We start from the raw sequence: 12,381 nt of genomic DNA, 5'->3' as shown, positions 1-12,381 counted from the left end.
ATACACTAATAGTAGGAGATCTTAACACACTTCTCTCAGAAATAGACAGATCACCGAAGCAGAAAATCAATCAAGAAACAACAGCATTGAATGACACACTGGACCAGATGGACCTCATAGATATATACAGAACATTCCACCCTAAAACAACAGAATACTCATTCTTCTCAAGTGCACATGGAACCTTGTCGCTCTCGCCAGCAAGAACGACCAAGAGAACTCAGCGAAGCAAGCTTTATTTCTGGGTAGCTGTTGGGATCTCCCCTTCACAGCCCGCGCATGTGTATATATACCAAAGTTGTACAACCAATCACTTGCAGCCACATAGATACAAGAGGCATTTTGGACTACTTCCTTAATCCTCAGCTCCGCCTACTGGCTTGCATCCAGCCGCCATCTTAATGGCGTGTTTACTTTCGGGCACCGACATCTCCCTTTTCTTTTATATTAGGCATGCAAGGCAGGAGATCGTGCCTGTCTTAGGTTGTCAGCTGCCATGAACATGCTTACCCATCATCGGATAATTCCCCCTGGTTGGAGAACTCCTGGCTTAGGTTGCTATGTGCATGCAGCCAATCTTACCCGTCATTGACTACCGATCTAGCGCTGCCAGCCAGATTTGGGGAAATGTACCAGCTTCCAGTGCCATGCAAGCTTGTACTAGCGCCAACTGTTGTCTACGTTGTTGTTTACGTAATGATGCAAAACAGCGGAACATAAGGATCAAGCTCAGGAGTAGTCCAATTAATAGTGCACCCATACCGGCCCACTCTTTAGCAAACGAGAGTGTTTGGTTTACAACAGATACCCAATCCCGTAATGGAGCTATGTCAATCTTAGTTGCATTAATAGTGAATATTTGTTGTCTTAACAATCTTGTCAAATTATAATATTGATTGGGCCATGTCCCATTTAGGTGTCTGCTTAACTCTTCCGACAGATTAGTGGCAATAGAAAGGTCATTATAGCCCACGGAAGTTATGCAAAGTCCAGAAAGTGATTGGATGCATCCGGTCGTCAATAGTTTCTGGAGAATGTCCACTTGTTCCTGGATTAGATCTACTCGCTGATTGACGATCATAATACCGGCTTGAAGGTGGCCATTAATTAGTTCTTGTGTGGCGAGGGCTTCTGCAACTCCAGTAGTTAGGTTATTAAGAGTGGAGGCAGTCTGTACAGACGTGGTGAGAGCTACAGCTGCTGCAGTTGCTGCAGCTGCGGAGGCCGCTACAGCCGCAATAATGGCTGCAGTGATCCCAAAGTCTCTTTTATGTCTTGAGAGCAATACAGGCAAATCATTAGGATTTACAGAAATGAGCATGGGAATGAAAGTAGGTATACAGGAGGGAGGATGGCAGACTCATTCAACAGTGGCATGGGGAACGGCCAGGCTTTCACTATTGCCCATTGGTGCATCTGTTGAAGGGATGCTGGTGTCGCCAGGATCGCTATCAGGCTGAGCATCAGGACGGGGTGGGCCATGTTGTTCGATTCTTCTAATCAGTTGCTCCGGGACCCAGATAGGCACTTGGGCATCCTGTGGAAAAAGACAAACAGAACCTCAGTGCCATCTTAGGACCGGGTCAGGGCCTCTCCATTGGCCTGTGAGTATATCCTTCCACTTTGCCTGGGCTAGAGTGCATTCGGTAACCGCCACATGCCTGTCCACTGCAGATGTACCATTATGGTCCAAGGACAAAAAATTTAAAATGTAAAGGGTGAGAGATGTAAGATCATGGGGTGACTTGTAGTCATCCCCTATTCCCCCTTTTCTTATTTTTTGTAAGCATCATTTGAAGGTGCCATTGGCGCGTTCAATTATTCCTTGACCTTGTGGATTGTAGGGTATACCTGTAGTATGGACCATACCAAATTGACTCAGGAATTGATGGATAGATTTTGATGTATATGCAGGTCCATTATCTGTCTTTATTTGTTTTGGGATACCCCAATCTGCGAAGCATCGTAGGCAGTGTGTGATGACTTGTTTTGAATTCTCCCCCATGAGGGGAGTAGCCATTATGATACCAGAATAAGTGTCCACTGATATATGTACGTACTTTTGTTGCCCGAATTCAGGTACATGTGTGACATCCATTTGCCACAGGTGATTAGCTTGAAGGCCTTTGGGATTTACCCCCAAAGAAGGCTGAGGGAGTAATGTGGCACAATGCCCACAGGTCCTTATTATATCTCTTGCCTGTTCTTTGGTGATATGGAATCTATATCTTAAGGTATTAGAATTCACGTGCCATTTGCTATGGAACAGCCTCGCCTGTTCTAAGGTAGGGCAAATAAGTTGGAAATGACTACTGTGGTCTGCTAGAGCATTGCCCTCAGATAATGGTCCCGGTAGGCTCATATGGGCTCTGATGTGATCTATCTCCGGTGTTAGGACCATTCGGGTGGCTGCTCTGTTATCGAGCCCTGCTGATCCAGAGGTTGTGTGCCTTTCTCCGAGGGAGGATACCATATCCTGGGCATTTGCATTAGCGGCCCATAAATTTGTGTTGGGCCCCAGGGTGCGGGGCCCTGCTTCCCATTTTTTGAGTCATTGGATTGAATCCAGTTATTTGGTGGCAGGGGATTTCCTTGAATATCTTTCTGGGACCTACATTCATTAGCCCAATGATTCCCTTTACAGCAATGAGGGCACAACCCAGGTGTGGGCTTGACTGGTCTAGGAGATCCTTTACCCTCTAGACAATCCCTCTTAAGATGACCGTCCCTTCCACAAAGGAAACAAGCCTTGGAAGAACTCCTGGTTCCCCCATTGAAACTTCTTATCCCTTGGGCTACTGCTGCTGCCATAACTTGGCCCTGAACAACTGTATCAGTGATGTCTCGACACACTTTGATATATGTAGTCAGGTCCTTAGACTTCCAAGGGCAGATAGCCTCTCTACACCATTTATTTGCTTGTTCATAGGTTAATTGTTTAACAAGGGGCATTGCTTGGTCCACATCCCCAAATATGTGCCTTGCTACTTGGAGCAGATGATCTACAAAGTCAGCATAGGGTTCATTAGGCCCCTGCAACACCTTGGAAAGTTGTCCCTGCAAATCGCCAGAACCCTGTATGGTCTTCCAAGCCCTAGTGGCTGCAGCTGCTATCTGTACATACACCCCTGGGGGGTACCCAATCTGATTGCTTTGTCCCACAAATTGACCTCCTCCCATGAGCATGTCAATATTCCAGTGGGGATTCCCTGATGCGGCATTACGCCGGGCAGTTTCTGAGCTACACTCTTGCCAAGCAGTTTTCCATATCAAGTATTGTCCACCAGACAGAGTTGCTTTTGCCATGTTAGTCCAGTCATCTGGGGTAAGGTTCATGCTACCGACTGCTTCCAAAAGTGAAAGTGTATAAGCAGCCTGTGGCCCATAAGTAGTGCCTGCTTCCTTAAAAACTGTTTAATAAGTTTGAAGTCTAGTGGTTGATGAAACCTCTGTTGATTTTGATCTTCAAACACTGGGTATGCAAGAGGGGAGGGTTTAGTAAAGTCCGTAATGTCCCTCCATCCTGCATTTCTACATTCTGGACAACAGCATGCCCCTCGGGAGCATGAAGTGTTATATGGTGGCGGCCATTCTGCAGGTGGCGCTATAGGCCTACATTCAGGGGTAGGAATTCTTGACCTTCTGACAGAGGGCGCTAGGGAGTCATATTTTTTCCCGGCTTCTTTGTATGTCCTTCCCTTTAAAGGTTCCTTAGGGACGTCCTCTTTTAATTTTAAGTGTGTCATGGCTTCCCCAAGCTCATCTTCAGAGGAGTTCTCCTCTGAACTTTCTCCCCCGCTACTAGATCCTGCCTTAGAGGCTTCTCTGACCTGCTCCATCTCCTCAACACCTTCCTTGATAACATTTTTAACTGTTTTATGGTTAGAGTCTAAACAGGAGCGTACTAGCTTCCAAATAGCCATCATACCTAGGGGCAGTGGCTCTTGTCAGTCCCGCTTACTTAGATCTTCCCCCAAATGTTCCCATTGAGGAATATTAAGAAGTCCTTCCTCTACAAACCAAGGACATAGCTCCTCACCCTTTTTCAAGAACTGCTGAGCTGCTTTCGTTTTTAGTGGAGTGCCGTTAGCCTTAAGCACTTCCGTCAGTAATCCCTCCATCTTAGTAAACTTTGATCCCATTATTTCTCGTCCTATGCCTAGAAACCCTTTTACTTCTCGTCCTATACTTAGGAACTTTCTTACTTCTGGTTCTATACTTAGGAACTTTCTTATCTGAAATTTTGTGCGCACTTACCGGATCGTTGTGTTCACTGAGAACTCCTCGGTTTCCGAGGGTTCCCGGGTTTCGGCACCACTTGTTACTCTCGCCAGCAAGAACGACCAAGAGAACTCAGCGAAGCAAGCTTTATTTCTGGGTAGCTGTTGGGATCTCCCTTTCACAGCCCGCGCATGTGTATATATACCAAAGTTGTACAACCAATCACTTGCAGCCACATAGATACAAGAGGCATTTTGGACTACTTCCTTAATCCTCAGCTCCGCCTACTGGCTCGCATCCAGCCGCCATCTTAATGGCGTGTTTACTTTCAGGCACTGACAGAACCTTCTCAAGAATAGACCACATACTGGGTCACAAATCAGGACTCAACCGATACCAAAAGACTGAGATGATTCCCTGCATATTCTTAGATCACAATGCCTTGAAACTGGAGCTCAATCACAAGGAAAAGTTCCGAAGGAACTCAAACACCTGGAAGCTAAAGACCACCTTGCTTAAGAATGCTTGGATCAACCAGGAGATCAAGGAAGAACTGAAACAATTCATGGAAACCAATGAGAATGAAGACACTTTGGTCTAAAACCTATGGGATACAGCAAAGGTGGTCCTAAGAGGGAAATAAATAGCCATTCCTCAAAAAAATGGAAAGATCCAGAACACAGCAGCTATCTCTACACCTTAAAGAACTGGAGAATCAACAACAAATCAAACCAACTCCATGCATAAGAAGGGAAATAATCAATATTAGAGCTGAGATCAATGAGGTCGAAACCAGAGATACAGTAGAATGTATCAATGAAACTAGAAGCTGGTTTTTTGAAAGAATCAATAAGATCAATAAAAAAAAAGAATATAGCCATCCAATAAAAGCATGGCAAGTTAGACAACTACTTAGTGCCACCTTTTGTTTAAGACCATGGCTCATATCATATTAAAATATTTTACATAAAGTAAATACCTTATAGCTCTTACTTACTTTGCTAGAAATCAGTCTGAGAAAGATTTGGGGGAAATAAGCCTTTGTTTAACCTCAAGATCAATTCTTTATTGAGATGTTTCCCTCCCAGAACCCTGATAATTTTTTGTACTCTCTCTCACCAAGGTGGCTTAGAAACCCTCTCAACATCTCATATGTTTTCACAGTACTTGTGTTTCTTATTCTTCATATTCCTTGATGAAATAGTAGATGCCTGGCAAATACTTATTGAATTAATGAATATCTGTAGCTTCAAAGCACAACTTAAGATTGATTTTAAACAATCTCCTATTCACAGACCTGTACCACAGGGGATAAAAATATATTATATGTTTATAAAAAATAAAAAATTTTAAATAAAAAAATGGCAGACTTAAAAAAAATAAGATCAATAAACCACTGGCCACACTAATCCAAAAGAAAAGAGAGAAAGCCCAAATTCATAAAATTATGAATGAAAAGGGAGAGATCACAACAAACACCAAGGAAGTAGAAACAATCATCAGATGTTATTATCAACAGTTATACGCCAATAAGCTTAGCAACGTAGATGAAATGGATGCATTCCTGGAAAACTATAAACTCCCAAAATTGAACCAGGAAGAAATTGACAACTTGAATAGACCAATATCTAGTAAGGAGATTGAAGTGGTGATCAAAAACCTCCCAAAAAACAAGAGCCCAGGACCAGACAGATTCCCTGGGGAATTCTACCAAACCTTCAAAGAAGAAATAACACCTATTCTCCTGAAACTGTTTCAAAAAAATTGAAGCAGAAGGCAAACTTCCACACTCTTTCTATGAAGCCAGCATTACTCTGATCCCCAAACCAGGCAAAGACCCTACCAAAAAGGAGAATTTCAGACCAATATCACTGATGAATATGGATGCTAAGATTCTCAAGAAGATCCTAGCAAATAGGATGCAACAGCACATTAAAAAGATTATCCACCATGACCAGGTGGGATTCATCCCTGGGCTACAAGGATGGTTCAACATTCGCAAATCAATCAATGTGATAGAACAAATTAATATGAGAAGAGAGAACAACCACATGGTCCTCTCAATCAATGCAGAAAAAGCATTTGACAAAATCCAGCATCCATTCCTGATTAAAATGCTTCAAAGTATAGGGATAGAGGGAACATTCCTGAACCTCATCAAATCTATCTATGAAAGACCCACAGCAAATATCATCCTCAATGGGAAAAAGCTTGCAGCCTTCCCGCTGAGATCAGGAACATGACAAGGATGCCCACTCTCACCACTCCTGTTCAACATAGTATTAGAAGTCCTAGCAACAGTCATCAGAAAACAAAGAGAAATAAAAGGTATCCAAATTGGCAATGAAGAAGTCAAATTCTCTCTCTTCGCAGATGACATGATTCTTTATATGGAAAACCCAAAAGACTCCACCCCCAAACTACTAGAACTCATACAGCAACTCAGCAACGTGGCAGGATACAAAGTCAATGTACAGAAATCAACGCCTTTCTTATACACTAACAATGAAAATACAGAAAGGGAAATTAGAGAATCGATGCCATTTACTATAGCACCAAGAACCATAACATACCTGGGAATAAAGCTAACAAAAGAGGTAAAGGATCTGTATTCGAGGAACTACAGAACACTCATGAAAGAAATTGAAGAAGACACAAAAATATGGAAGACCATTCCATGCTCTTGGATCGGAAGAATAAACATTGTTAAAATGTCTATACTGCCTATAGCAATCTATACTTTTAATGCCATTCTGATCAAAATTCCACCAGTATTCTTCAAAGAGCTGGAGCAAATAATCCAAAAATATGTATGGAACCAGAAGAGACCCCAAATCGCTAAGGAAAGGTTGAAAAACAAAAATAAAACTGGCGGCATCACGCTACCTGATTTCAAGCTTTACTACAAAGCTGTGATCACCAAGACAGCATGGTACTGGCATAAAAACAGACACATAGACCAGTGGAACAGAGTAGAGAGCCCAGATATGGACCCTCAACTCTATGGGCAAATAATCTTGGACAAAACAGGAAAAAATATACAGTGGAAAAAAGACAGTCTCTTCAATAAATGGTGTTAGGAAAACTGGGCAGCTATATGTAGAAGAATGAAACTCGACCATTCTCTTACACCATACACAAAGATAATCTCAAAATGGATAAAAGACCTCAACGTGAGACAGGAATCCATCAGAATCCTAGAGGACAACATAGGCTGGACCCTCTTTGATATCAGCCACAGCAACTTCTTTTAAGATATGTCTCCAAAGGCAAAGGAAACAAAAGCGAAAATAAACTTTTGGGACTTCATCAAAATCAAAAGCTTCTGCACAGCAAAGGAAACAGTCAACAAAACAAAGAGGCAACCCATGGAATGGGAGATGATATTCACAAATGACAGTACCAACAAAGGGTTGATATCCAGGATCTATAATGAACTCCTCAAACTCAACACACACAAAATAGGCAATCATATCAAAAAATGGGCAGAAGACATGAACATACAGTTCTCCAATGAAGACATACAAATGGCTATCAGACACATGAAAAAATGTTCATCATCACTAGCCCTCAGGGAGAGGGCTCAAAACCCTCAGAAACTAAAATCAAATCAAAACCACATGGAGATATCACCTTACACCAGTTAGAATGGCCAAAATTAGCAAGACAGGAAACAACATGTGTTGGAGAGGATGTGGAGAAAGGGAAACCCTCTTACACTGTTGGTGGGAATGCAAGTTGGTGCAGCCACTTTGGAAAACAGTGTGGAGATTCCTCAAGAAATTAAAAATAGAGCTTCCCTATGACCCAGAACACCTCTACTGGGTGTTTACCCCAAAGATACAGAGGTAGTGAAAAGAAGGGCCATCTGTACCCCAATATTTATAGCAGCAATGGCCATGGTCGCGATACTGTGGAAAGAACCAAGATGCCCTTCAACGGACGAATGGATAAGGAATATGTGGTCCATATACACCATGGAGTATTATGCCTCCATCAGAAAGGATGAATACCCAACTTTTGTAGCAACATGGACGGGACTGGAAGAGATTATGCTGAGTGAAATGAGTCAAGCAGAGAGAGTCAATTATCACATGGTTTCACTTATTTGTAGAGCATAACAAATAGCATGGAGGACAAGGGGAGTTGGAGAGGAGAAGGGAGTTGAGGGAAATTGGAAGGGGAGGTGAATCATAAGAGACTATGGACTCTGAAAAACAATCTGAGGGTTTTGAAGGGGGGGGTGGGAGGTTGGGGGAACCAGGTGGTGGGTATTATAGAGGGCACGGATTGCATAAAGCACTGGGTGTTGTGTAAAAACAATGAATACTGTTATGCTGAAAAGAAATTTAAAAATATATATATTATGAGCAACTATATGCCAACAAATTGGGCAATCTGGAAGAAATGGATGCACTCCTAGAGATGTATAAGCTACCAAAACTGAACCAGGAAGAAATAGAAAACTGAACAGAATCAGCAAGGAGATTGAAGCAGTAATCAAAAATCTCCCAACAAATAAGAGCCCAGCATCAGATGGCTTCCCAGGGGATTCTACCAAACATTTAGAGGAGAATTAATAACTATTTTTCTGAAACTGTCCCAAAAGATAGAAATGGAAAGAAAAACTTCCAAACTAATTTTATGAGGCCAGCATTACCTTGATCCCAAAACCAGGACCCCATCAAAAGGAGAATTCCAGACCAATATCCCTGATAAACATGGATGCAAAAATTCTCACCAAAATAATAGACAATAGGATCCAACAGTACATTAAAAGGATTATTCACCAACAACCAAGTGGGATTTATTCCTGGGCTGCAAGGTTGATTCAACATCTTCAAATTAATCAATGTGTTACAATACATTAATAAAAGAAAGGACAAGAACCATACAATATTCTCAATAGATGCAGAAAAAGCATTTGACAAAGTACAACATATTTTCTTGATTAAAACTTTTCAAAGTGTAGGGATAGAAGGAACAGACCTCAATATCTTCAAATCCATCTATGAAAAACCCACAGCAAATAGCATTCTCAATGGGGAGAAACTAAGAGCTTCCCCCTAAGGCCCCCTAATATCACCACTGCTATTCAACCTATTACTAGAAGTCCTAGCCTCAGCAATCAGACAACAAAAAGAGATAAAAGGCATCCTAGTCAGCAAAGAAGAAGTCAAACTCTCACTCTTTGCAGATGACATGATACTTTCTGTGGAAAATCCAAGACTCCACCCCCAACTGCTAGAACTCATACTGGATTTAGTAAAGTGTCGGGATATAAAAATCAATGAACAGAAATCAGTTGCATTTCTATATACCAACAGCAAGGCAGAAGAAAGAAATTAAGGAGTCAATCCCATTTACACTTGCACCAAAAAACACAAGACACCTAGGAATAAATCTTACCAAAGAGGTGAAGAATCTGTGCTGAGAAAACTATAGAATACTCATGAAAGAAATTGAGGAAGACACAAAGAAAAGGGAAAATGTCCCATGCTCACGGATTGAAAGAATATTGCAAAAATGTCTATGCTATCTAGAGCAATCTACACATTTAAAGCAATTCCTATCAAAATATCATCAACTTTTTTCAAAGAAATGGAACAAATAATCCTAAAGTTTGTATGAAACCAGAAAAGTCCCTAAACAAACAGAGGAATGTCGAAAAAGAAAACCAAAGCTGGTGGTATCACAATTCCAGACTTCAAGCTCTATTAGAAACCTGGAATTATCAAGACAGTATGCTACTGGACAAAAACAGACTCATAGATCAATGGAACAAAACAGAGAGCCCAGAAATTTACCCTCCACTCTATGGTCAACTCATCTTTGACAAACCAGGAAAGAACATTCAGTGGAAAAAAGACAATGTCTTCAACAGTTGGTCTTGGGAAAATTGGACATCCAAATGCAGAAGAATGAAACAGGGCCAGTTCCTTACACCACACACAAAATAGACTCAACATGGATGAAAGACCTCAATGTGAGATAGGAATCCACAAAATCCTTGAGGATAACACAGGCAGCAACCTCTTTCATCTCAGCCACAGCAACTTCTTCCTAAACGTATCACCAAAGGCAAAAGTGAACTATTGAAACTTCACCAAGGTAAAAACAAAAAACAAAAAACAAAAAACTTTTGCACAACAAAGGAAACAGTCAACAAAACCAAAAGACAACCAACAGAATGAGAGAAGAAGTTTGCAAATGATATATCAGATAAAGAGCTAGTATCAAAAATCTATAAAGAACTTATCAAACTCAACACCCAAAAAAACAAATAATCCAATCAAGAAATGGACAGAAGACATGAACAGACATTTCTGCAAAGAAGACATCCAGATGGCCAACAGACACATGAAAAAGTGCCCAGCACCACTCAGCATCAGGGAAATATAAATCAAAACAACATTGAGATACCACATCACACCAGTCAGAATGGATTAGATTAACAAGTCAGGAAATGACCGATGTTGGTGGGGATGTGGAGAAAGGGGAACCCGCCTACACTGTTGGTGGGAATGCAAGCTGGTGTAGCCACTCGGGAAAACAGTATGAAGATTCCTCAAAAAGTTGAAAATAGAGCTACCCTATGACCCAGCAATTGCATTCCTGGGTATCTACCCTAAAGATACAAACATAGTGACTTGAAGGGGCACCTGCTCACCAATATTTATAGCAGCAATGTCCACAATGGCCAAACTATGGAAAGAGCTTGGATGTCCATTGACAGATGAATGGATAAAGAAGATGTGGTAAGGGAATATTTTGCAGCCATCAAAAAATGTAATCTTGTCATTTGCAACGATGTGAATGGAAGTAGAGGGTATTATACTAAGTGAAATAAGTCAATCAGAGAAAAGCAATTATCATATGATCTCACTGATACGTGGAATTTGAGAAACAAGGCAGAGGATCCTAGGAGAATGAGGAAAAAATAAAACAATATGAAACCAGAGAGGGAGAATAAACATAAGGGACTCTTAGTCTAAGGAAACAAACTGAGGGCTGCTGGAATGAGCAGGGTAGGAGGGATGGGGTGGCTGTGTGATGGACATTGGGGAGGATACGTGCTATGGTGAGTGCTATGAATTGTGTATGACTGATAAATCACAGACCTGTACCCCTGAAACAAATAATACACTATATGTTAATTTTAAAAATATATAAATAAAAATAATTTCCAGTTAGTTAACATACAGTATAATATTAGTTTCAGGTGTTCAATTTAGTGATTCATCACTTACATATAGCATCAAAATATTCCAATGAGCGATTAGGAACATGCTTGAGATAATTGAAAAAACAAAAGTACCTGCAAATAAATAGAAAGTCAAGGAAAGGGAGGGGCACCTGGGTGGCTCAGTGGGTTAAGCTTCTGCCTTCGGCTCAGGTCGTGATCTCGGGGTCCTGGGATCAAGCCCCGAATCAGGCTCTCGGCTCAGCGGGGAGCCTATTCCCCCTCTCTCTCTGCCTGCCTCTCTGCCTACTTGTGATCTCCCTCTCTCTCAAATAAATAAATAAAAATCTTTAAAAAAAGAAAGTCAAGTAAAGGGAACAGAGAGAGAGAAGCAAACCAAGAAACACACTCTTTTTAAAAAATTTTTGTTTTTCTTAATTTCTTTTCAGTGTACCAGAATTCATTGTTTATGTACCACACCCAGTGTTCCATGCAATACGTGCCCTCCATAATACCCACCACCAGGCTTACCCAACCTCCCACCCCCCGTGCCTTCAAAACCCTCAGATTGTTTTTCAGAATCCACAGTCTCTCATGGTTCGTCTCCCCCTCTGATTTCCTCCAACTTCCTTCTCCTCTCCATTTCCCCATGTCCTCTGTGTTATTTCTTATGCTCCACAAATAAGTGAAACCATATGATAATTGACTCTCTCTGCTTGACTTATTTCATTCAACATAATCTCTTTCAGTCCCATCCATGTTGATACAAAAGTTGGGTATTCGTCCTTTCTGATGGAGGCATAATACTCCATAGTGTATATGGACCACATCTTCCTTATCCATTCGTCCGTTGAAGGGCATCTTGGTTCTTTCCACAGTTTGGCAACCATGGCCATTGCTTCTATGAACATTGGGGTACAGATGGCCCTCCTTTTCACTACCTCTGTATCTTTGGGGTAAATACCCAGAAGTGCAAT

At 41.4% G+C, this 12,381-nt stretch overlaps 1 protein-coding gene across 4 annotated transcripts in view; it reads right to left on the bottom strand.

Annotated features, from left to right (window-relative positions):
* Window positions 1-239: 239 nt before the first annotated feature.
* LOC132006842 (uncharacterized) overlaps window positions 240-12,381 on the bottom strand; it is a 41,102-nt gene continuing 28,960 nt past the window's right edge. For all 4 annotated transcript variants that reach the window (XM_059384907.1, XM_059384906.1, XM_059384904.1 and 1 more), the window contains one exon: window positions 240-1,537. In XM_059384907.1, coding sequence (XP_059240890.1) covers window positions 593-1,321 — 729 coding nt within the window. In that variant the 5' untranslated portion in view covers window positions 1,322-1,537 and the 3' untranslated portion in view covers window positions 240-592. The remainder of the gene's footprint in view (window positions 1,538-12,381) is intronic.

This window comes from Mustela nigripes, chromosome X (assembly GCF_022355385.1).
Source record: "Mustela nigripes isolate SB6536 chromosome X, MUSNIG.SB6536, whole genome shotgun sequence".
NCBI lineage: Eukaryota > Metazoa > Chordata > Mammalia > Carnivora > Mustelidae > Mustela > Mustela nigripes.
Note: the sequence above shows the minus strand (reverse complement) of the source record. Positions and strands in the feature narration are given on the sequence as shown.